Here is a 26,088-nt window from a genome sequence, read left to right as displayed (position 1 = left end):
TATTCTTTTATTAAATTAATTTCCAAATATTTTGGTCTTAAAGTTCAATAAAAATTTAGGCTGAATTATATCCTAATAAAAAATGGGATAAATGATTGATTATAACGGATTCGGAGTTTTCCGTTATATTCGCCGTAACTTAAGTTTCATTACCTCCCGTCGTCTTCGAAAACCCTACTCTACGGACGGACGGCGGCCAGCGGAGATGCAAAGGTTCAGAGCCCTCGCGTCTGCCCGGCGGTCCATCCCGTCTCTCCGCCGCGCTCTCTCTACGACGCGCCCCTCGTCCGCCCATGACCACGCACTCCAGGACGAGGTCAGCCTCCCGTCGATCCTGATCCCTGCGATCTCACTCCCGATTATTGCCTTTCGTTTCTCGCTGCTTATTGTTGAATTTTCAGGTGCTCGTAGAGGGCAAGGCGGCTGCCCGTACCGCAATCCTCAACCGGCCCTCTGCTCTCAATGCTCTGACCAACAGCATGGTATGCTTTCCTGATGCACTTTTGGTGTTCGAGATTTTGCTTGACCGAAAATGAGGCTAGGCATTGTGGTCTTTTTAGGGGATTCGGTTGAAGAAACTCTATGAATCTTGGGAGGATAATCCTGATATTGGGTTTGTCCTGATGAAGGTTAGCTCTTTGCTTATTTAGAGTGGCGAATTGTTTTATTAGTAGTATTGTGGATTTTCTTTGCGTAATACATGTATTCATCAATCACCCGTAAGGAAACTTAAATGTGATTGTGATCTTCCGAAGGGCAGCGGCAAGGCGTTTTGTGCTGGGGGGGATGTTGTCACACTTTATCGGTTGCTTAATGAAGGTATAGTGTTCTTTGTGTGATGTTACAAGGTTTACGATATATTAATTCCGAATTAGGATTTGGTTTACTTGTGTAGATGTTGGTCTCTATGGCAAAAGTCGAAATTAAATAAAAAGAAAAAGAAGTTTATCATTTCAGCTATGCAACACAATCAACTTGATAGCAAGATAAGCAATTTCGAATAATACCGTCCGATACGAGCGATACGTACCGGTCCGTCAGTTTACCAGTACACGGACCACCTCTTACCGAACGAAACGATAAATAAATAAATAAATATATATATATATATATATATATATATATATATATATATATATATATATATTATAAAAGGCGATGTCGCATCGCCTTGTTCGACGAAGTCACCTTTTTATAAAAATATTATATATATATATATATATATATATTGAGCGGTATATCGAACGGTATATCGTTTGGTATACGGTTTCGTACCGTACCGAGTGAACGTCGAAATTCCGATACGGTACGAAATTGTATACCTTGCTTGATAGGGAAGAAAAATAAATCCACGTTTTCTAGTCTCTACATCTTTGTGATGTTTTTATTTTAGACAAAAAGGGAGGGTGAACAAATAGGAAATACGAAGGAGATTATTTAGTAGGAAAAATAGAAGGTATAGGATCATGATCTTATTTTTTTCGTTAATCCTTTTCTGAAATGTCTGCAAGATATTATGGTTGCTACTAAAGTTAAATGTCTTGTTCATGGATTAGTAACTATCATAATATTTATTAATCAATGATCTTTCCATCAGTAGCTTAGGCAGTGAAAATTGATTAATTGGTTCTTGTAGGGAGCCCATGTATTGGTTAATGCTCAGGAGAGCAACAATCAGCCCAGACCTAAAAAACAAGTAGGTCGATTGATTTGCTGTAGAATGCTGGATGTAGGACATTATCTGGAAATTGCTGCAATTGATCCATAGTTTAAACTTTAAACTGGAAAATCAAGCTAACTGGAATGGACTTAGCTTATTATAATATGTCTCTTGAAAATGCTCTACCTTCTGATAGTCTCTCGAAATTAAGTTTATCCTTAACCAATTGGGAAAATCAGAACTCCTCCATGGTAGGTGAAGTCAAAATTCCTTCATGTTTCTGATTTTTCTGTTACATAGACAATGAGACATGGGACATAAGTGCATGTTATTGTTGTTGTAATTTAACAGTTGATCATACTTTTGGCTGAAACTAATGTTCTTTTACTTTTCTCATGCAGGTAAGGTAGAAAATTGCAAGGACTTCTTCAGGAACTTGTACATGTTCATTTACATCGTAGGTACATATTTGAAGCCACATGTGAGTACAGAAGCTTTAAAATTCACTCTCTTAGGAACATACTGATCTCTCTACTCTATTTTCTCCACTTTGTATATAGTTCATACTTCATAGCATTGTTGTCATACTTTTCCAAATTGAGCCCTTTCTCCTTCAGCACTTGTTCTAATAAGTTGCACCTTAATTATCTCGTGCAGGTGGCTATCATGGACGGTATTACCATGGGTGGTGGAGCAGGAGTCTCTATTCCTGGGACATTTCGTATTGCAACGGATAAGACCGTATGAGTTTCATATTTATACAGTGATGAGCTTTAGACTTTCTACTAGTATAAATTATTGGTTATTACAGTTGTTTAGTCTTGTAAGCTAGTTGATCAGGTGAACTTGGTGGTCTGAATGCTAAGTTTGTTCAAGGAATTCTGTAATATTGGCTTTATATCTGTGACTGTTGCAAAACAATTTTTCATGCATTATGCACCAAAAAAGTTCCTTATATGCACACATTAACATACTTCTCGTAAATGTCAACTTATGGAATGTACAAACTGGAGTTTTATGGTTTTCTAAAAGTTAATTTATGTTTCTTTGTATGGCCACCAATACATATATGTTCCTATTTCTGAGCATTTTTTCAATATTATTTTATCATATTCCTTTTCTTATAGTGAAATAATGAAAGACTAGCTTCATGAGCTTTATCCCAAGAACTTTATAAAATGTCTTTTCTTGTATACCTGTCATTGTTTTTTGTCTTGAACTTGCTGCATATAAAGTTGTACAGAAAACTATTTTCAAGGACGATTTTAAATTAATTATGTGCATCTTTTTTTCCTTCTCATTGTTCTATGTGCTATTGTTATTAAGGATCATTGAATGCACATGTATCTTTCTTGAAATCTTTTAAGATGTATCTAATGTGCAATTGAATTGTTTTAGCAATTTGATCTTTTAGATGAGAACAACCTGTACCTAGATCTCCTCTCTGTTCTAGTAACATCAGTTTTAGTTGAGCTCACTTGTTAAGTAATATATTATATTTAATGATCTTCAGCTTGTTTGAACAATTTCAGATCTTTGCGACGCCAGAAGTTCATATAGGTTTCCATCCTGATGCTGGGGCTTCTTTTTACCTGTCAAATCTAAATGGTCATCTAGGTACAGTTTTTTTTATGGAGTTGCATTCCTGGCGCATGTCAAATCTTTAATATGTCAATTCATTTGCTGCAATCACCCATCCGCTGCTCATATCTGATGTTACTAGTGGTTCTATCTTTTCTATGTGAACCGGTATTGTGTATCTAGTATATTTTGAGCATAGATCGCTATTTCGGGTATTGGACCTGTATCAGTGACATGGTTCAGGTACATGCCTATTGGTTCTGGTGTTCTGACAATTATATACAATAGTGGTGAGTCAAAGAGGAAGGAGGAGAAAAGAAGGGGCGATGGAGGAAGAGGTGGAAGAAGAAGGATGAATGAGTAGGAAGGAAAAGGAAGAACGGAGAGGAGGCAGTGGAGGAAGAAAGAGGAAGAAAGAAGATGAGGCGGTGGAGGAAGAGGGGGAAGAAGCAGAAGGAAGAGGAGGCAGTGGAGAATGAGAAGGAAGGAGAGGAGGTGGTAGGGGAAGAGGAGGAAGAAGGAAGAGTAAGGAGGAGGAAGGAGACGAGGAAGGAGGACGAGGAAAAGGAAGAGGGGAAGATGAGGAAGCGTACGCATCAGGCAGCAGAAGGTGAAACACGTGGATGGTTCACATTCAGGCCATCTAAAAGTCTTAAATCAAATTTTTTTAATGGGTTGGAGCGGACTGCCCGAAACAAGGATTATGCACATACCAGTTCACGCTCGCTTGGACCAGAACATACGGCTTGTTTCTTACCTGTCTGGGCGAAATGGCAGCTCATGATTTTGAGTTCGTGAGTTTTAAGATGCCATATGGGTTTCTTCAAATGTAATAGAAGAATCTGAGTTAACTTTATTGGAAATATCCATAGTCTTTCTGATAAGGATATATTGGACAATCAAATGATGATCCAAGTTTTCATTCTGCAGTATTGCTTTTGTTGGTTTTTCACTTCTATCACATCAATCTGTGGTTATCTTGACCAATTATTTTCATAGCAGTGCATTTTATTCTTTGTTTGAGCAGAATACTTCTTATGATCTTGCTGTAGGGGAATACTTGGCCCTAACAGGTGAGAAGCTCAATGGGGTAGATATGCTTGCAGTTGGCCTTGCTACAAACTATTCGATGAGTGATGTTTGTTCCCTTACTCCATTTTTGGAAATTTCTCTCTGTTCTCGTTTCAGTTTTCTTACTTTTGTCACCTCTTTATTGACTAATAGAGGCTTGATTGGGTTGATGAACGGCTTGCTAAGTTGATGACTGACGATCCTTCAGAAATTGATTCAACACTTGCACAATATGGTGATATTGTCTATCCAGATAAGAATAGCATTGTTCATAGGTATTCTCATGCTTTTAATCTCTTCAAAGTCATAATATTTAGATGATACAAGCTCCAGTAGTGATATATATGTTGTGTTCCTCACTCAAAACATCTATCAGAAAGCATCATTAATGATGTTGCTGATTACAAGCTTCCTGCATATCTGAAGTACATGATACATTTCACTGCTGCTATAATATAGTTTGTCATGCAAAATGTATCCACACAAAGAAGAGATGTATAATGTATAAACCATTTTATTTTGCCATAGTTTATGCAAAAGAATGTTATGTTGTTTTGCTGATTGTGATGATTGCTGTACTAGTCATTCTTTTTTATACGACATAGTAATATCTACCGTGATGTTTTTTCTTTTTTGCCTATTTTATATATAAATGACTGAAAATGTACAAGTAGCTGCATCTTTTATGAAGAGTATTTTGGTTCCTTGTTCAGGCTGGAGGCCATAGATAAATGTTTTGGCCATGAAACTGTTGAGGAAATCTTGGATGCTTTGGTGAGCCCCCTTGGTCCATTGATCTCTACAACTCTTGTCAGATTAATTTGTACATGTATTACTGTGGCTGCACATATGACATCATGGTTTCATTTATTAGTGAGAACTGGAGGGAAAAGTAAAGGTCTTAGGTCACAATTTTGTTTCACTAGTAAGATTGCTAAATCACTATTTGCTTTTATGAGGATGCATTCTTGTCCTTCATTTTTTTTAAGTTCCAAAGTATAATCTTTATTTTTATCATGAAGTCATTGCTATAATCTTTTGATCATAATTTGTGGCATTGTTATGGTTTTTATTTCTTTTACAGCTTTGACATGAAATACAGTTCTTTTTCATTTTTGTTTGGATCACTTTGTACATTTGAGTGACAACATGAGGCCTTACTCCAGGTTGCAGTTTCAAACAATTAATAATTCAGACAGCATTTTTTTCCTCTATTTCACCATAAATTGTTAAAAAAAAAAGGGTCAGGATTAAGACATCCACAACCTGTGAGTCATTTGAGCAAAGAGTAGGCAACGATTCTTTTTTTTGTTAATTTTTACCAGGGTGAACCCTTTTCTTGGGATTAAGAATAGTCAGCTACAAGCATCAAGTTTTTCCAACTTAACCATCAGAGTTAGTAGATAAACTAAATCTCTACTATTTTTGTCTATTAGTTATTCATGCATTTCAACCGTGCTGAAATGAGAATGAGGTGGACCTTAAAAGAAAAAAAGAGAATGCAACAGCCTTCTTGCAGCCCACTGTAGAAAGAACACATATTTTTGGTCTTATGCAATAATGCGTTCATTTACATGTTCTTTATCACACACAGGAAACTGAGGCAGCCAGATCAAATCAAGATTGGTGTATTTCTGCATTAAAGAAACTAAAAGAAGCTTCTCCATTGAGTTTAAAGGTTTCCCTGCGATCTGTAAGTTGTTAGAACCCTCTTGCTGAATACCATGCTCTTGGTAATTATCCGCTGATGTTTCCTCAGAAAACTTAAATAGATCCGAGAAGGAAGATGTCAGACATTCGATGAATGTCTTGTTCGCGAGTATCGAATGTCGCTTCATGGGATCTCAAAATTGGTTTCCAATGACTTCTGCGAGGTACTTGAACCATTGATCAACTAGAAAGGTTTTAGTTTGTTCCGTAAATTTCCTAACCTCTTTCTCCTGGTTCTACAGGGTGTTCGAGCACGATTAGTCCATAAAGACTTGGCTCCTAAGGTATCTATAGCAACAATTTAAAATGGTTCAAAATTTTCATTATTTTATGAAGTGTTTTCATTCATGAACCATGCAGTGGGATCCTCCAGTTCTGGAAAAAGTATCAGAAGACATGGTCGATCATTATTTCTCACCTCTTGGTGAATTCGAGCCTGATCTAAAGCTACCTACGCACTTGCGTGAAGCTTTTATCTGATTCTGGATTTGTCCAGAATGCTTCAGCTTTCACAAAGCCAGTCAACCAGGGAGGCAGATGGTTGTATAATTCTGTTATAGCAAGCAAGGTTTAACTCTTTTGTTAGGAAATAGAAAAGAGAGTATCAGCAATTTCATATCCAAATTGAAACAGTCCTTGAAACAAATCCATCCTGGATGTGGCAGTACATGCAAAGCTTGCTGCTGTTCTCTTCTCCTTTGGATTGAAACTATGATTGGGCATATTAAAGAACTCTGAATACTCGATTGGATTTTTATTCTTCATTCATTCTTCATTCATTTGATCGGGAATACTCTAAACTACTATATTGTGCATAGGAAGAAATGGTAATAGCTTTTGAATATTATGAATGCGCATGAGCATTTGAGATACTTGATGAATAAACGTGAAATTTTACACATGAAATGGATTCATACTTGTATGCACCTCAACTCAGCCTAAACATGAAATCAAGATTGGGATTGGGGTTCAGTAACAACAACAAATAAACAACAATAAAGTCTTTTCCATCTCTTTGAGATTGATTATATAAATCTTTTACTTTTTACAGTCATTGAGGTCTGTAAAAATCATGAGATTGAGATTGAGATTGGGGTCCGGTAAATTCCAAAATATTCAAGCTAGAGAAAGAAAGCCTGGTGTCCAAAGAATTATGGAGTAACAGTCATCAGATAGAAAAATTGAGAAAGTTGATCTTAAAGAAAGTAATTACTGTTGGACTAACTACATCAAAGATATGATTATACTCATTTGATATGCTCTTTCTTTCTGCTGATAGAAGGCAAAGTGAAACAGTATAGTAGCAGACTTGCTTTATGCTAGGGTTAAGCACCTAAGTCTCTCTCTCTCTCTCTCTCTCTCTCTCTCTCTCTCTCTCTCTCTTTTATGACTCATTTCCAACTTCCAACCTACATCTTTTCTTTTTTATGGTGTTTGCTAAGGAATGGACACATGTAGGGATTTTGTATCATTCATATCACTACTGACAAAGCATTGTTGACAGAATCAACAGGACAAAAGCTGGAGTGACAGAAGAGTTAGATTCCAAATATTAAATTTAGATTGCAAATGATGAATGCCAGCCCATATCACATGGGTTTTAGCTATATTTTCAGACATCCTCTTTATCTTTCTTGGGACTAAAAGGAGTCCGATTCTGATATGATAATATCTGCATGTACAGTAGCAAATCTACACAGAAATTTGTGGCAACTTGAAGCACTAAACCTCCATGAGGAAAAGACAGTTGAGCAACCTGCCACAAATAAATGGGTCATAATTTGATTCAGGAGTAAATGGTTGGTTGATATCATACCAAGTGGGTTGGTGGGACCTAATGCTCACCCATTTAATGACACAAACATAACTGAGTTGGAAAATTAATAGGTTTCAGTAAGCAGAGAGGGGGGCTGGGAACTTTCTCAGCCCTCCCCACTCAACATTCATCTGAAACAAAAAGATAGTTTAGGGATTGTTGCATTCTTGTTCATGACATCCATCAAAGAGCATGCACTTGAACACATTTTTAAGGATTCAGTGATGGCCATATCTACCATTCAGAGTTTATCTAGATCAGATATCGATTCAAGAAAAAAACTTCGTTAGCTTTATAATCCAGTGATATTTCATCTCTAATCATAACTCATTCCATAATTTTTCTACATCAATCGATTCAGACCACTACTTGGTTTCACTAGTATAGTACTTTTGAAACATCCAAAATAACCATCCCTCAATGCCAGTCTCCTAAATCAAGAGAATCTGGTTGCCTTGCTGAAACAGAGATCACAAGAACTGTAAAGAGCTGTTTTGACAGTGATCTGATTTCGCCAGAAAAGCTAGAAATGAGTCAGAAAGACTGGTCGAGGACAAACCTTTGATCAAAGATGACATAAGCATCACAGTAGCTTAATGGAGTTTGGTCCCTGAATTCTAAACGGAGTCAGTCATGAACGAAGGAAGTCAGAAATACCAACTTGTCTCCTGGCAGCAGAGTGAAAGCATAGTAATGGAGTTTCTCCTCGATGATGGACATTGATTTAGTGACAACTCTGGTCAGTGATGAAACCAAGGAGACTCATTTTGGTCAACTGTCTCCGACACCACATTCTCTTGTAGGCTGTAGCTGATGCATCAATAGTTCTATTTCTGGTTAGAGCAGCACATACCAAATGTTTTAGTCTGTCCAAGATTGATGACTCTCTTTCTTGTTTGCATGTAGCACCCATGTTTGATCAATCTAACCTACCTCGAGAAGATCCTGGGATGATAAGCTCGCATGTCCTTTATCTGCTAACCCACTGTAGAGAAGTGAAGGTTTCTTTCACATGATTCCATGGTTGCCAAAATTCCACAATCTTCATCTCGCATGGCAATGGCGATGGCAATAGTTACCTAACAATCTGCTTGCCATTGAGTGAATCCAAGCAGGGACCATGCCATGAATGCAGTGGGCATGAGCTAAAAATAGATGTGTATCCATTCACTTGACATGTATTATATACTTCTACTATCATCCAATCTAACTCACATAAATATAGAATTGACCACATGATACATATTGAGAAGATCCAACAAAATCTCAAGTTACTGATATGCTGCACGATACTCGACAAATCTCATCAGAGCAGTGGACCTCAGATCCTTCACCTTCGTGGATTCTTGCTCCCCTTAGCAAGTCGAGAACACTGGTCCTACCATTTGCCCAAGTAGATCTAACATCACAAGATGCAGGTTTCTTGCAACACAGACAATATGCCTCAGTCACACTCAAGCACACCAAGAACAGACAAAAATTCTATACCTGTGCCAAAAAGAGGGATTTTTACACGATCAGACCGTCTCCCCACAGTCATTGGCATCGCCGGGTCGGTAAGCCGAGTTGGAGGATGACCACCAGAAAATAAGACATCTTTGAAGACGAAAGGGAGGAAGCCATTGTTGAGGGTTGAGTTTAGAGCTTGTAGATGATAAGGAAGCAGGGGAGGACCGCTCTGGGATCGAATACTACGAGCTCCCCGTTGCCCAGGCTCACCGAGTCGGCGTCCGACTCGGTGTGGTCCGACTCGCCCCTGACGCGGCCCGCGATGACCCGGCACACCAACATCCCCTTCCGACCGTCCCCGCCGTCGCCACTCGCGTGCGCGCCGCCGCTCCCCGCGAAGGTTCGGACCCCCTTCGCCTCCCCCCCAGCCGACGACCGCACCACGTCACGCGCCACCCCGGCGTCGTAAACGCCGCCGGCGCCGCGCCCGAGGTGGAACCTCAACACCTCGTTCCCGTCCGCGGCGCAGCGGGCGCCATCGACGGCCCGACCGCGGACCGCCGCGCGGTGCTCCTCGAACCGGGCTAGCGTCCGGGCCGGGTTGTCGACCCGGAAGAGCATCTCGATCTCGCCCGGGAACGCGCCCCCGGCGGAAGCTGACCAGCTCGAGCTGAAGATGATCTCCACCACCCGCCGCGAGGAGTGGCCCTTCGGCAGCTCCTCCATCGTCGGGAACGGGTCCGCGTGGACGGGCCGCACGAGCCCGTCCGCCGGCGTCGACGGAGACGCTCGTGCGGGCCTCTGCTTGCGATTGTGGTTCTGCGTCGTCTCGGGCAGTGGCTTCTTGTTCAGCGCATAGGAGGAGGAGGAGCGGGGTTGCTTGGGGAAGAGGAAGACGACGTCCTTAACAGCGTGAGAGGAGTTGCTGCAAGAGACGGTGGAGAGCAGCGGCTTCTTGGACGACGGCGTCGGCGGATAGACGACGTCTTCCACGGCGTTAGACTTGCAATGCAGGGACTTGACCCATCCCGTCGCCATTAGACGGCGACGATGACGGTGCTGACGGCCAAACTTGTGCAGCAAAACAATGAGAGAGAGAGAGAGAGAGAGAGGCGGTGTTAAGTGGTGGTAGGAAGAGGTGATGGCCCTGTTTGAGTAATATGTACTACTACTTGGGTGGTGGGTTCGATTCAAGGTGGAGTATGATTTCCTGTGCTCTATATGATGCCTGAGAAGGGTGTTAATTGTCGTCGAGTGCACGATTACCCCTCCATTGCTCATTTGCCATTGCACCTGGGTTTGGATTAACCCGCATTTAATACCCTTTTAATTGATGGCCTTATTTTGTACTATGTTTCTTGTTAGGTGAGAGATTGACCTTCCTTTCCTAATGCTATCACAATCACCTGACTCCAGGTTATGATATCACCTTCTCTTATTCAAGTGAGGTCAGTCCATTTTTTGAAGACTTGAATAAGCGTACTGTTTCCACATGTCATTCATTTCAAACCTCTCAACACCTTTGGCCACAAAGGCACTATTCAATTGGGGTTCAGGAGAAAGAGACAAGCAGATTAGTCCACTCTTCCACCAAGCCAGAGAGGACTAAATGAATTCTCACTCAGTACTTACCATGTCAGTGTTAAGGAGAAAAATCCAACCTCAGAAATGTATTGTCTCTCACTACTGGTCAAACCTCAACTGCCATTGGTCCATAATTTTAAATGTATAAGGATTCTGCTACTGCTGATGAGTATCTGAATCTAACCCCAGGCAAAAGTTTGATCTTCACTTGAAACATGTGATATACTTGTTAATCCTTAAACTAAATTGCAGTAGTTGAATATAATCTGTAACATCCCCATCATTCATATTGCTATAATACAATAGTCTGCACAAGCAAACTCACAAAATCAAAATGATCATATCATGTCTGCAGTGAGAGTCAACCATCTCAATGTGAGGTGGACTAAATCAAGGTCATAGAGTTCCTTTTGGAGTCATTTCCTTTTGTTTTCTATTGAGCTCAAATAGGCAAACTGTTTCAGTATTGCCCTCCGCTGAGCTGTGCCGACTTTCTGGAGACAGGAAGAATGACAGTCATCCATGTGAGTTGTCGGTAGAGACTGGATTTTTATATCAACTAGACTGCTGTCACAGGCTTATTGCCGTGGAGAAATTAATGGAGACACAATATTAATATGCATTGATGAGAAAGACACTGAAGAAGGAAGAGGAGTTGAAGTTAGCCACTCAAGTCTGCAACACAGTCTCACTGCAAGATGATCCAGTGATGGAGTTCAAGGCGATCAGAAGCCAAGCTGTTTTCTGATGGAGATTAGGAATTCAAAGAGGAGATGAGGAAGAAGATGATAGTTTGAGTGACCATCAATACACGGACACAACCTAACTACTATAACTATCTCCTAAAACTCCCTACTAAATTCCATATATCTTCAAGATATCAGGCATATCAAGAGTGACTACATCAACTTTGCGAACATACAACACCTTGTTGATGACATGTTTCTGTCCTATTCATGATCACTTCACAAACTGATGGCATGTGCAGTCAATGGTGCTTCACTGCCCCCCTTCAGTTGTTGTACTGAAAGTGACATCTAAAGGAGTGCAATCATGCAGCAACCCCCATAGGAAAGAAGGCTTTCAACAGGTACTAAGCCTTGATGCTAATTTTGGTCAACTGTTCATTCTTTTGTTTAGCAACCAAGTAAAGCAGCTAGATGCATGTCTACTAAAAGATGGATCAAATACCACAATGGATTTAGTATCTTCCACACGAACAACACTCAAATCCAGATCATGGGTAGATCGAGTTCGCATCCTTGGCCTAAAACCTACGCCACAAATTGGGCACTTTCCATGACAGCACCCAGTGGTCCTTTTAACGAACACATGGTAGACGCAATCACGATCCAGTCCACAAGAAGTGAAAATGTTTGGACAACGGTGGCATGGTCAATCAGTGGGGAAGAAGGGAAACTATTAGATGCAACAATCACGACCAAAATCCACCCGGGAAACATCTGATCTGGTATTTCTAGGTTGAGAAAAGGGCTGCTACATAGGCAACAAGGACGGTATCGATCCGAGTACGAGATCGATCAGTGAACTGCTGCATCGATGGGGAAGAAAGAAAACAAGACTCGATCCTGAATGTTAAATTTCCCTTCCCATGCCCTGCAATGAACATCTAATTCCAACCTTGGAAATGGCAGTACCAAATCACACAAGAAATTGTATTCGCATTACCCGACAGAGAGAAATACAAAGGAAAGAAAAGCAAGGCCCGGAGCGGAAAGACCATACCTTGTTGGCCTCGTAGCAAAGGGGGCACCGGAGCAGAAATGGCGCCTCTTCCTCTTCGCTTCCCCATAATTGAGAGTTAAAGCTTCATCTTCCTTTTATCGTCAAACATTCCTGATGTGAGCGAAGTCACAGTCTTTCTACCTCATTCCGACCAACAGAAAAGATCTTTCCATATCTTAATCAAAAGCATATATATATATATATATATATATATATATATATATATATATATATATATATATATATATATATATATATATATATATACACACACACGAATTATATATATATATATATATATATATATATATATATATTGTTAAATTCAAATTTAAATTTATTTAAAAAAATAAATTTAATTAGAACTCCTTCCAATAGTTAGAATTTAATAAGACTCCTTGGAATCTCCTAAGATACTAAAGAACCCTAACACGAACAAGAGTGTATATTCGGGAGTTGATACTCATAATCTCAAGAGTACATATGATTAAAAGCGATACAACAGTAAGATTAGCAAGCAATACAAGAGTAAAGCAGCAATTAAGGATCGAAGCACTGTCACACTTGTTAGATCGAACCCACAGCTCAAGGATCAAGGTCTAGCTAGGAACGGAACCAGCTGAAACCAAGGCTGTTAGGATCGTAAGACCTCTCCGGCGGCGGCGGCTGGTCGTTCGCAGCCAGCGTCTTGGCGAACCGGCCTTTCACCCTCGGCCTCATTTCGGCGTACGCCTTCCTCGACTCGTACCGCACTTGCTTCTCGTACCGCCGCTTCTTCCGCTTCTCCTTGTACCTCATGATCTTGGCTTCTCTCTCCCTGCTGGCGTCGCTGCCTCGGCCGCCGTCCGTGGGATGTCCCGCCTCTTGGTTGCTCCCACTCGAAGCGTCCGTGAATGTGGTGCCCGAGAAGGACATCTACGAAGAAGTTTTGGTAGTCATTAAGACAACAGATTCATGAGAGAAAAGTTTGGCTTGCTCAAAATGCCTGCTTACGGAAGGCACATGAAATAATAATTGTATCAGTGGATGTTTCCAATCGGATAATGATGATGGATTCGCTGATGCTGGAAGATGACCATTAGGTTTATTAGTGTAGAAATCGACAAGAAAGAAGTTGGTATCAGGAAAGATTAGAATTGGTGCAATGAATCTGATCTCCTTTCTAGTTCTACAGCATATTCCTTGGCTGCGGTAAGTGATAGATTTCTTTTTGTTTGTGGATAATTTGATTGAGATTGGGCACATAAATTTCCTACCTTATAAATTTCAAGGTCACATGAAATAGGAAATCTTCTAAAGAGGAGAAGAAGGGGAAATAAAAGGAGGAAGAATAATAGGCTGTGATTATGCCGCCACCGATGACCGCAGAAACCACAAAACTGCTATGAGAGATCGAAGAGAGCTGGACCACTCACGATGGTGGCGCTCGACGATGGCTGTCTCATGGCCAGACCTGCCGCGGTCGAGACCTGGATCGAGTCCGGCGGCCGAGTCGCACTCAAGCAGACATCAAAAGTCAACCCATCTCCGAACTCATCGCTGGTTTCTCTCAAGCTACAAAGAGGCTGGTACCCAGAGGGCACCGGCGGCCTTTCCTCCTCCGGCGGCGGCCCGTCGTAGTTCAGATCGTTGAACATCCACGCCACCGCGCTGTCGTGCCCGAAGAACTGGAACTCGCGCAGCTCGTCGGGGCCTCGAATTACCGGGTCGTCGAACGTCGGCGCCGCGCGGTTGAGGTCGGTGCAGCGGGGACACGGGCCGCCGGCGCCGCGGCAGACGTCGCACGGGTTGGACGAGGACATGACCTCGATCATGTGGTTGAGGGCGGCAGCCGGATAGGGAGAGGGAAGGGCTGCCGAGGTGTGGTGGGAGTTAAATGGGGGTGTGTGTGGGCGGCAATGAGGAGCGAGGAAGAGATATAGGTGTGTGTGGGCGGCAATGAGGAATCATCGCCATTGGCGTGCGTACATGCAAGACCAAAAATGTTTGGTGATGAACGCTTGGGGCTTTGGAGTGTTAGGGAATTCTGTGGCGACGGAATTCTGGTTCCCCAGAAAGACAGCGACCGGCCGGTGGCATCCCCACCCAAGCCGAGACCCAGCAGGTGGTGGGCTCTCAGCATCGAAGAGGAAGACGTGGGCTCTCATGTCTCCACAGGTGCCAAGCCTACACTTGGAGACATGGCTTGTCTGATCCTGAGGTGCCTGCCATGGGGTTTGGTGTTGGAGTAGGAGAGGCGATCGTGTGGGTGGGCGGACGACGTGGTGCTCAGATAACCAGAGGTTGGAGTTTCTTCGATGACTCCATGGTATCTTCTCAGAAATGAAAGCTAATACCATCTTGTCATGGAGTGAGTGTTGAAAGCAGCACAGTTAGGACTGCTAATGACAGACAGTGAAAGATGCACACGTCTGCCGACTTATAACTACAGTGATAATGTTGAGTCGATGAGGAGTGTGGGGTGGAAGAACATGTGGTGGTGATTCAAGAAAACGACTTGAGATCTGAAACGCTGTTGGTTTACATAATAATTCACTCCATTCCTTAGGAAAACAGATATAATATTCCTCTTTTTGTTGTTTTTGTTTATGACTGGAGAAAGAGAAACCAGTATCCATTAGCTTGCACTCAAAAGTGGAGTCATCCACCCATCCATCCATCCACAAAGGATTCCTCCCCTTTAAGGAGGCTGATGATAAAGGGGAAGAACGGAGACAGCTTCCAATATGAGCAGCAAAGTTATTCCGAAATAAAGTGGAAGAGGAGGAGGAGGACGAAGAGAATTAAAGGGTGGAGAGAGGGTGAGAGAATCCAAGCCACCGGCCGTCACTGTGAGTCCCTTTTCTCCGTCATCAGATCTCCTCTTATCTCCCCCTCCGCCACACCTTTTCCTCGCCCTGCAATCTTTTGCTCCGCTTTGGTTTCATCAACCAAGATGGTCGTATCTTTTGCATGGCCCTGGTTGCCTCCGGCCATATCCGGCTCTCCCCACCACCAAGAAGTCATGGCCAACGTATCTTCTGCGTCAGGTAGCCCGGAAAGCGGTATAAAGCTAGCTGAAACCCTGCTGCTTATTGCGCCAAGGATTACGTGCATGGCTTTGGTGATGTGAGGTGGAGTGCTGCGTGCGTTTTGAGCTTTGGCGAGGGGAGTAGATTCGGGTGGAGACAGGTTAACACACGCACCGACATGAAGTGGTGTACGTGTAGCCTTTGGGCATCCGATGACAAGGTTGTTTGTCTCCGGCAACACATGATTACTACCGGAGCCTCGAGGAGCATTTGCATCCATGGCCACAAGTGGCAGAACCCCGGGAGACACAGGCTACTGTAGCATCTGTCTTCCGGCTATTCAACTGATAAGTGATAAGATTTCTCCAACTATACGAGGAAATCTGTAAAAAAAATTTATTCTATTGAGGAAAATTTTTCCTCTATATAAATAGGAGAGGGACATGTTAATGTATTTAAGCTAAAGCTTCTTCAATAATTGTTCTTTATCTTCTATTATTTTCAACATGGTATCAGACCAGCGAGAAAAGAGAAGCTTTGGTCTTGCCTTCGGTCAACGACCAACGTCGCTGAGAAAAGTAAAGCTTCGCCCTTGCCTTCGGCCAGCGACTAACGCCGCTGCAGCCAAATTCCTAAGAGGCTCCACGGCCAATCCTCATCTTCCTCACCACGATAGTCTTCGTTGATCTGCCAACAATCGACGGACTTAAGGAGAACGAAGGGCAGACTTAAGGGGAACAAAAGGAACGCATGTGCCCTCACAACAACAGCAATCGTAGTAGCAGCAGCAACAGCGATCTGCTCTTGCTCTACTAACGACTCTCGCTCGTAAATCATTCTTTGCATCGATCCAAGATTAGTATCCTTGACATGAGCACCATCTTACGGGGGGCATGATAGAAAATAAGATTTTTCCAACTATATGAGGAAATCTCTTTATTTTGTTGAGAAAAATTCATCATTTTGTTGAGGGAAATCCTTCCTTCTAATATGTATAAATAGGAGAGGGATATGTTAATGTATTTAAGCTAAAGTTTCGTCAATAAAGCTTCTTCAATAATTGTTATTATCTTATATTATTTTCAACGATAACATATCGTGAGACATCACCTCAGCTGTCATCATCCAACTGGTGTGATCTCCTCCTCTCCCTCCATTTAGGTTTGTTTGATGAGCACTCCTATCTTGTTATAGGTGGACTTTGAGATGAGCCATTAAACTATAATTTACTACGTAATGCCACAAGTATCTTTGGAGCTAAACTACCATTCTTATATTTTAGTAAATATATTATAAATTATAAATATAGATTTTACAAGCTCTAAATGATCGTATAATAAATGAATGATTCAAAATGATCCATAATAATTAAAAGTCCTCATAAATATTTATATAATATTATCATAAAATAAGACAACAAGTCAACACTAAATACTACCCCAAAGCTCATTCACTAATGTGCAATCTAGACTAACTTTTGGGTATTATGCTAGTTGACACTCCACGTCATTTTATAGAGTTAGAAAACTCCTAAAATGATTTCATACATGACTTTTTTTTGGATAGTTTTACCTCTGCATAATGATTACACATAATCCATATTTGCGGGGCTAAGACAACTATAAAAATAAACTAAAATTAAACTACCAAGCCTACTGCAAGCCCTCTTTATATGTTATGCAATGTATGAACAAAATTGAAAGATATAGACATACATAAATATTATATTAAACAATTTTTGTACATATTTGTTTGTGATATCCCCCCCCCCAACACCACCCCCCCCCCCCCCGCCCTTTTATTTCTTCTATGTCCTCATCAAAGCTTTTACAAACATTACATTTTTTTTATTTTTATTGAATTTTTAATTTTTAGCTTCAATTACAATGTGTCTCTTTGCTCTCAATTGCTTTTTGTCGCTAATGTTGAGAAGTCAAACTTTAATCCACTAATGTTGCTTCAACTCACTAATGATTGACCCTGGTGTAGGGTCGATCGAGTTATATTAATCTTTGCTATTTTTATACATCTCATACATGAAGAAAAAGACCTTGATGTGTGCAAGTCTCTTATCACTTGAACTATATGGATGCTTGTTGAAACTTTAATGAGCATTGCCTCGTAGACTTGGAAGTTTAGAAGTATTTCTTTCATAAAATTTGTCTATCAATTTCTCTTCTATTTGTCACCTCCAAATATATTTATATAACTTTTGTTTTCGATTGACATTATGTTAGGAAATGAAGTTGACAATCTACTCTTAGTAGAATCGATCATGATTTGTGAGGATTTGACAACTACTATCTTTCAGTAAGTTTCTTTGATGGGTTTTTAAATATATGCAAAGCTCCTCTTTTAGGTAAATAAGAGGACTATGATATTCGGTTTCACTCGTTCTTTCAAGAGTTAAGAAGACAAAGTTTACTTGATTTCACCCACCTTCTCGAGGGTTATATTTCATGTATTAGGCTAGTTAGTAGCCTTCTCTTACTCTTTACTCATAATTCTGAAGCACTTGAAGTATTTACATTCCTTGCATTGAGTTAACTAATACAATTCGCCTCTTCATTACCATTAAACTTCTAGACAGCAAAAAGTTTTACCTAAAAAGAGTACATTTTTGTCTCGACTTGGAGTAAGTCTTTGATAGTTTTGATCGCATCTGGGATTGTATCATCTTGTCCATCATTCCTACTCCTTTGAGTAGAAAAGGGACAATACCATGTACTGCCTACTTCATTTCTTGGTCAAGCACTCCTATATTAATCCGAAGTTCTCCACTTTTGATTATCTTGATGATAAGCTCATTGACACCAATCTCACAAAGTTCATTGGTCTCTATCCTTCGATCTTAACTTGGTATTTAGAGTTTATCTCTATATTCTCTACCTCTTTGGCTCCTTTTATGATTATACACTCTCCCTCCATAAAGAGCAAGGGATTAATGATTCCATGGAAGTTTTGCCTCTGTGGTACCATAGAGATGCCATGCCCATAATGATACTATCTATTATCTCATATCCACGTCATCTTCTTCGCAATTAGTAGATTTGTTTCTATGGCATTGTGACACTCCTTCAAGTTCACATTCATCCTAACGAACACTTGGATTTAGGTAGCTAAGTCTTTGGGGACTCGTCGTCGCTTTTTTTCCTATTTCGACCACATACTTCAATATCTCTATATTCTCCAAGTAGTTCTCCTTAGTTGATGAAAAGATAAACTACAACTCTCATGTATAGCCTTCACCATCACATTAAAAGACTTGCGTCGATTCTATTCTATTTTGTGTCCTCAGTAGTAACGTTCACTCACTTGGTATTGTTATCTGCTTTGTAAATGAATATGAGCTCTAGAGCAGTTTAACTCTCCAACCCCTCTAATCATACTTTTATATGATTAAGTCTCCTCCCATGGGACTTACTAGTACTTGCACTCAAAATTTTTCTTGGTGGTACATAACCTCTATATGCTGAAGATTAAGGCTTTCATCTGTTATAAACTTCAATGCATGACATTTACTCTTTAAATCCATAGTAGCCCATTTTATTGTCACATTGTTCATCGAAGTAGAGCTCTCAGTAGCTCCTGATGATACCTTCATATGATCAAGATCTTTATCGGACTTCTCCCATACGTGTCATATTGTCTTGAATTGTTCCACCATAATCCATTATATCATGTCACCTTATGATAACTTCTCTATTGCATTCTAATCTTTGTGAGATGAATTCAGATTGAGAAATCTCCAAGTGTGGCCTCGCAAGGCCTTCGCCACTTTTAATTGTGTTTGCTCCTTTTGTAATTGATATTTGTTTGCTCTTGAGTCACATACGGATAAAGCATAACTCTTGGATAGTCTGTCACTTAGCAGGTCTTGAAGTCCACCGACTTTGATGAAATTTATGCATCATTATCTGGATCTTAGACCCTTTGCCCCTAACATAATCTTTAATATGCATAACTTCATTTGCGATAACTCAAATGACAACACCACAACATATTCTTCAAAAGTATCTACCTCTAGATCCAGTTATATTATATCAAGGTCATTTGACCCTAACTTCGCCTTCGTAAGTTAAGCCATCTTAGTCTCTTTGTTAATTGCTTCACCGAGATACGGTGCATGTGCCTCAAAGCTCCCTTCAACTTGGCACCGTGAAAAATGAGTTTGCTCCATCAGAGTAAGGGGCCCATAGAATGACATGATCTCGCTCTTGTCTCTATAAGAGTTCATGTCCTTAACTTTTATCGAAGGAAAGCTTCGCGTCTTCGATTCATGTTCCGTCTTCTATGTCGACTCCCTTCATGCGGCTTAGATACTTCACCAAGTTTTAGCCAAGTTGCTCCTTTCTTCGATTTGCATTGAGTGATAGTGGCTCTCGTGCTCACCATTTCACTGATTAGCCATCTGTTGAGTCTAATTTTCATATCGACTCTAAGCGTGTCTTCATTTTATATTACTTATGGTCGCTCTTCCACTTATCTCGTAATATGTCTACCAATGTATTACATCATACGAGATCATATAATGACTCATCGCTACTCGCTTAGTCCATTGAGATTTATGATGTTGTCTTAAGGTATGCTCTTCAACATGTGTGGTCCGTTGCATATGATCCTCGCTCTAAATAAATCAGAACTTATCCTTCGATATTTGTCACGTTGGAGCAATTTTTCCTTTCGCATCCTTTCCTCTAGAAGTTTCAGAGATCACCATCCCCTTAAACTACTTCGTCTTACTGAAAGAAAGATTTCATGCTACATGGCATCGAGTTTCGATTACCTTAGGATGACCACAAACGATTTATCAGTCACATATAAGTCATTGTATGAGCATCGAATTCTTCAAGTTAACAATTCTCCTCACCTCTGTGAGCTTTGCATAACTCTTTCAGTTATCAAGGAACACATCCCTCCTTATACAGTCTCATCCTTTACCAAGTGCCCCACTTGCTTTGAGCACCACCAAGTTTGATTGTCGATCTCGAGTTATAGCTCAAACTCAGCCATTTCAACATTTTTGCATTACGTATTCTCCCCAACTCGCTTGTTCTCGTAATGTCTCTAATGCGAAGGGTTGATCATTCCTCTTAATGCTAATCTTGGATGTTTGTTTCTCTCAAACAATCGTGCATGTTTGTTATCTTAAATACAGCTCTGCTATATCTCCCATGTTTGCACACTAAGTATTTCTAAGTGTGTTTGTCCTACTCAGAGACCATCTTTCATGAACTCCATTGGTTTTGTCTAAGTTATGTAGCACCCTTACGTGTCCATTCGCAAAAGAATCAACCTCACTGAAACCTCTTATGATCCCTTAAAGACATGCAAAATAAAATACAAGTTTGAGAAAATATTTGACTTGGGATCTCGCAAACTAACATTTTAGTAAATACTTGATAGACAATACAAATTACAAATATAAACTCCGCAAACTTTGAATGATTGTATAGCAAAGAGTCAAAGATGATCCACTATGGCCAAAACTCTCCCATGAGTACTTACATGACATTTTTACAAAACAAGATAACAAACCTACCTTACATATTATCCCAAAGACCTATCAATAGCATGCCACCTGGTAGCTCTTTAATGTTGTTTTGGCTAACACTCTGTACCACTCTAAGCTAGAAAACTCCCAAAATGACTATCTAGATAGCTTATTTTTAGATAGTTTTGCTTCTCATACGATGATTGTACACAACATCCATTTATAAGATTAAGACGATCATAAAGACAACCAAGATGAGATTACCAAGCCTATTATAAGTTGTCTATATGCTGTGCAAAGTATGAACAAAAACGAAAGATATATATACACAAATATTACATCGAATATATTTTGTACAGATTTATACGTGACAATGTACTCAATAAAATCAATATGTTCCAAGAGAAGGCTCGAGCGTTCGTTTAGGGATATATAGGAGCTTGAATGCCGATTCCGAATGAAAGATGGAATGTTGGTTTTATAATCAAACCTATATGAAGATTGAGGTTGGATGGGTTTTTTTTTTGTAATTCCTCAAATGCTTAAGTTAACTAGATGAAACAGTTTTAATGATCGACATTGATTATTATGACTCTCGTAGTCTTTTATATTTAATTAATAAAAAAATATTTTATAATATGAGTAAAATATTTTTAAATTATTATTTTGAATTAATTATTGATTGGATTCTCACTAATAATTGTATTGTCAAGTATCGAGTCGTTAGGGTGAATATTTCTCCTATGAAGAATTCATAGGACACTAAAGTGGAAAAATAAAATTTAAAAGAAGAGTAGGGAAACATTTCAATAAAGTAGGAAGCATCGGAGTCTTCGTAATGCTCAGCCAGTATACATTTCAATCACGAAATCTCAACCCATCACTGATCGGATCGGATTCGGGTTCAAATAATGATCCGGTTCCATCAAGAGTCGGCCCAACAGCGGGCCTTTAAGACCACTTCAGCGGTTCCCTTCCCTTCTCCTCCTCCCGCCACGAATAAACCCTAAGCCCGGCCCTCTTCCCTTTGACCTCCATAGCCGAAACCCTCGACGCCTATCGATCTCTTGCATCGATGGTCCCTTCGTTCTTCGAGCTGCGTGAAATCCGCGGGGCGCGTGCCGTTTCATCATCTTGCTTGGCCGTGGAGCCGCCGCTCCTCGTCCGATGTAGGTGGGTTCTTCAACGATCGGAACTAGTTTCTGGTACACTGATCTATGCTTGACTTCGTTGACGTTGATTTCGATTTGAACGAACGATCCCAGTTGAAGCCCAAGCGCAGCGCGGTGGCGGAGGCGAGGCCAACGTCGCGGCCGATGCCCTCTATCACAGGGCTTCCGCTTATATGTGAGTAGCTTTCTTCCGATCATCTATTTGTTCTCCGCTTCTTTGCATCTGGTTGTTGCGGAAGCGAGAAGTCCAGTTGATGGATATGTTTTCGGGTTTTTAGATGGATATAGTGGTGCAGAAATCCATTTCTGCAATTAATTTAGGGAACCAAGTTTCAGATTGAGTAATTGTTGGTAATTCTTTCAAAACCTCTGCTCTGGTGGTACCAAATTAATGAGCAGATGCTTTCAATTACGATCACGTCGGATGTCAAACATAGCAAGCACAAATTTAGTAAGTAGGCATATAGTAGAAATTATTGGAGCTTCATGCAGTTTTTGACGGAAATTGTTCCGACAAAACCTCATTAGACTTCATTCTGACTGTGGCTCGTGTGAACCATCTTTGCTCTTTTTCCTGGTGTTATTTCAGGAAAAAGGATTACTCCTCTCTAATGTAAGAATAACATGATTTATGGTTCTCTTTTATTCTGCCGTATGTCGGGATTTGGAATATTGAGGTATCTGATGAGGGGAAGTCTTTTATGTTTTCATCAAATCAGTGAGAAGGACATGAAACAATTGAACTACTAGAGTTTCTACAATGGCTATGAAGCAATGTGGACCACTGAGTTAGGGAAGATGACCACTGAAGTGTGGAAAAGAATGGGAACGGATCATGCAATCAAAGTGATTTGGAAGATTGCAAATGTCAAACTCCGAAAAAAGGACTTCAAAAACATGCAGTTTTTTGCTTGTAGATGGTTATCTATTGTGGTTGGAGTAAGGAATACTGACCTCTTGAATTATGAATTCGACTACAATTCTATGATGAAACGAGCTTCCCTTCATACGATAGCTAGTTGGAAATGGCTTATTGTGGTTGACATTTGCCGGCACAGTACTTTTTGGAGCTCTTTGCATAATTTAAGTTTGTGTTGTTGATGTATTAGTGGCTTCAGTAAAATACTCTTAATCTCGCTTTCATCGTTGAACATTTTATGGATTGATTAATTGAAGTTGACTTCTGATACTAAGGACGAAAGTCTTGTTTAGTAGTTATGTCATTCATGTGCCTTTTATTAGTTATTGTGAATGCTTGGACTCCAGAATGAAAGTAAATTTTATCATCTACCTTGTTTCTGTAAATAGTTTTATTGAAAGCATTAGTTTAACAACAAAAAATCGAATCTAGAATAATCTGCAAATTATCTACTTAGTAGACACTATCCAGAGGCACTAGGCGCTTCCCTAGACACTCAACAAGAACAAAGCAAGATGATATATATATATATATATATATATATATATATATATATATATATATATATATATATATATATATATATATATATATATATATATAATCATCAAGTCAAGAATTTCAACTAAAACATGAATTCTTTATCATGCAAGAGCTTCCAGCTGTCTATAGCGCACAAAGTCAATAAAATAATAATTAAAATTAGTTCATGCTCAATATGAAAAGAATTCAAACATCTATTGATTCAAGAGCTTTGGAGAGAGGAGAAGAGAGGGGAAGGACTGTGACTTACAGTGAAATGCACATACATCACTTGTTTGGTTAGGTCGGGTTGAGTTATTGATGTGAACGTCTTGTTGTCCAACACCTCTATTGAGCTGCTGGCCCGGGTTTTTGTGGGTTAAGCAGGGCTGATGCCTCTCTGCCTGGAATAGGCGCTCACCTGGGCAATGCCTACTAGGAGTTACATCTCTTAGGTCAACTAGATGCACTCTGGGGTGCTCAGAATGCCTTGTGACAAAATTATAGTTACTACACCTGAAACCCACCAGAAGCAGAAAACACAGGTTCTTGTATCTGCTTGCTGGTAGTATGAGTAAATAAGCTAGACCTGGGTTATGCCATACAATGGCATGGTTTCTCCTAACTTATAAGAGAATTGCTAAGGACGTCGATTTCAGTTTTATCGACTAGTAAATTTCAGCATTCAACAATGTTGTCCTTTGTCCAGATCACAATGATGTTATGTGACCTTTGCTAATTCTAAAGATTTGGTCCACACTTGTCTGTAATGTCTTTTTCTCAGTGACACCCATATCAATTGCTGCTTCAGCATTGCTACGCTGGCATTTTTAATCATCTTTTCCTTATTACGTGTCTTCGATGATTTTTGTCTATTTATATTGTCCACAGAGAGATGGGTCATCTTTAAGTTCAACAGTGATGCTTCGAGCTGACCTACAGCAAAGTCTCTTTCACTTTCTACCAGAGGCAAATGAACTTGTAAACCTCCACTGCTTATTATGTAAGTAGAATTTAACTTTGTTCCTCACTGTGTCCTTTTTTCCATTCTTCACAGACCATCAACAGTTCATTAAATTATTCTGCTTTAACGAATTCAGATTTTAAAACATTGCATGGTTCCATATATCATTCTGCTGCTGTCTTCAATCCATAATCTTAATTTTGATTTTCTATGCTAATTACTCTCTTCAACTTGCCAAATAATCTGCTAAGCATAAGTTTTATCCCATGAAAAAATTGCTGGAAAAACTTGACTTGGGTATGTTCCCAACCTAGTTTCCGGGAGGAGATACAACCAGAAGCCATACGATGCCGACCTGGAAGAGATCCGTTGAGTTAAAGTTGCAGGCGTAAATGGAGGCAGCGTTATTTTTAACTACTTTTCTACTAGGCAAATGGAATCAAGTAGATGAGCTCAGCCAAGGGTGACTGACAAAATAGGTCTTGACATGTTGCGGACAGGACCACGAGGGAATATTCATGGCTGTGATGTACAGTTTTCACATTTGTCCCACAAAAAGCTGGAATAGTACTGGGCACAGGGAAGGTTCAGGCTCACGGTGTGACTGGCCAATGTGGAGCGAATTAGTCAGTCCCCTGTTCTATAAATGTCATTGTCAGAGTATGAACGGTATTATCCATCTGATCAATATTAGATGAGCAGACCGGCAAAAGATAAACTACGTTGATTGATGATGTTGTTGATGTGTAGTGGGAAGGGCCTTGCCGTGTTCATTGTGTGGTTCTGCTTGGTCATCGACTAAAGTTGATAGTGTCCCTTAACGCCGTGGCTCTGCTGGTTGCTACAGGCGAGAGGAGCACCGTTTTCTGAGAACATGGAAAAAGACGAGGAACAAGAGAACAAGTGCAAGGCCACCGTACGCGTAACGTGATCATTGGCATACGTGCGCTGCACATGCATCTCTTGCTGTGTCTTTGACGCATTTTTTAGAAATAATGATGAGCGGGGAGGGTCCTCCGCTTTCCTCGGCTGGCCACCTGATGATAGCCCAATGTCGGTCGAGGGACCTCGACGTTGTGGTACCGACCAACTTCGGTCGTCGACGTTGGACGCGTGGCAGTCGACTAAAGCTGCAACGCTGGGAGTGATGGGACACTACGATGGCAAGAACTTCCCGCCGACACCTACGGAAAGTTGGGTCACCTTACCTTGGGTGTACCCTCTCGCCGGTTCAAGTGATGCTTCAGTTAAGAGAGAGACAAAACTTTATTTTAGCTAATCAAATGTAAGCTGACGACGAGTCGTTAAAGAAACTAAGAACACAGAACGTTGGCAGGAGGGCACGAGGGAGCACGTGAGGGATCTCTGCCCTTTCTCTCGCTCTCTCCT

The 26,088-nt window shown here is 40.5% G+C and overlaps 3 protein-coding genes and 2 long non-coding RNA genes across 6 annotated transcripts; 3 read left to right on the top strand and 2 right to left on the bottom strand.

Annotated features, from left to right (window-relative positions):
• The first annotated feature begins 145 nt into the window (after positions 1-145).
• LOC135581322 (small ribosomal subunit protein mS47-like) lies at positions 146-6,779 on the top strand. 2 transcript variants are annotated; one of them, XM_065106767.1, is made up of 14 exons: positions 147-316; positions 402-482; positions 561-629; positions 756-819; positions 2,062-2,141; positions 2,318-2,401; positions 3,193-3,277; positions 4,294-4,379; positions 4,466-4,587; positions 5,026-5,086; positions 5,907-6,005; positions 6,085-6,186; positions 6,265-6,306; positions 6,383-6,779. In XM_065106767.1, the coding sequence occupies exons 1-14, from the start codon at positions 206-208 to the stop codon at positions 6,500-6,502; spliced, it is 1,206 nt and encodes a 401-aa protein (XP_064962839.1). In that variant the 5' UTR covers positions 147-205; the 3' UTR covers positions 6,503-6,779. The 2 variants fall into 2 exon arrangements, with proteins under 2 accessions (XP_064962840.1, XP_064962839.1); XM_065106768.1 differs by lacking the exons at positions 6,265-6,306; positions 6,383-6,779 and having other exon boundaries at positions 146-316; positions 6,072-6,186.
• A 1,083-nt stretch (positions 6,780-7,862) lies between these two features.
• On the bottom strand, positions 7,863-12,751 carry LOC135611239 (uncharacterized). The gene has a single exon (XM_065106766.1). It carries the CDS (start codon positions 10,566-10,568, stop codon positions 9,477-9,479), a length of 1,092 nt encoding a protein of 363 aa, XP_064962838.1. The 5' UTR covers positions 10,569-12,751; the 3' UTR covers positions 7,863-9,476.
• A 293-nt stretch (positions 12,752-13,044) lies between these two features.
• Positions 13,045-14,571, bottom strand: LOC103982343 (transcription factor GHD7-like). Its single transcript, XM_009399248.3, has 2 exons — positions 14,033-14,571; positions 13,045-13,532 (listed from the first exon to the last, which is right to left on the bottom strand). Exons 1-2 carry the CDS (start codon positions 14,429-14,431, stop codon positions 13,221-13,223), a joined length of 711 nt encoding a protein of 236 aa, XP_009397523.2. The 5' UTR covers positions 14,432-14,571; the 3' UTR covers positions 13,045-13,220.
• Positions 14,572-14,725: 154 nt separating this feature from the next.
• On the top strand, positions 14,726-16,046 carry LOC135611238 (uncharacterized). Its single transcript, XR_010486474.1, has 2 exons — positions 14,726-15,448; positions 15,620-16,046. It is a non-coding gene; the product is annotated as an uncharacterized LOC135611238 (long non-coding RNA).
• A 6,050-nt stretch (positions 16,047-22,096) lies between these two features.
• Positions 22,097-25,430, top strand: LOC103982344 (uncharacterized). Its single transcript, XR_010486472.1, has 4 exons — positions 22,097-22,295; positions 22,388-22,469; positions 24,627-24,738; positions 25,014-25,430. It is a non-coding gene; the product is annotated as an uncharacterized LOC103982344 (long non-coding RNA).
• The last annotated feature ends 658 nt before the right edge of the window (positions 25,431-26,088 follow it).

The sequence above is a fragment of the Musa acuminata genome, chromosome BXJ2-4 (assembly GCF_036884655.1).
Source record: "Musa acuminata AAA Group cultivar baxijiao chromosome BXJ2-4, Cavendish_Baxijiao_AAA, whole genome shotgun sequence".
Lineage (NCBI taxonomy): Eukaryota > Viridiplantae > Streptophyta > Magnoliopsida > Zingiberales > Musaceae > Musa > Musa acuminata.
Note: the sequence above shows the minus strand (reverse complement) of the source record. Positions and strands in the feature narration are given on the sequence as shown.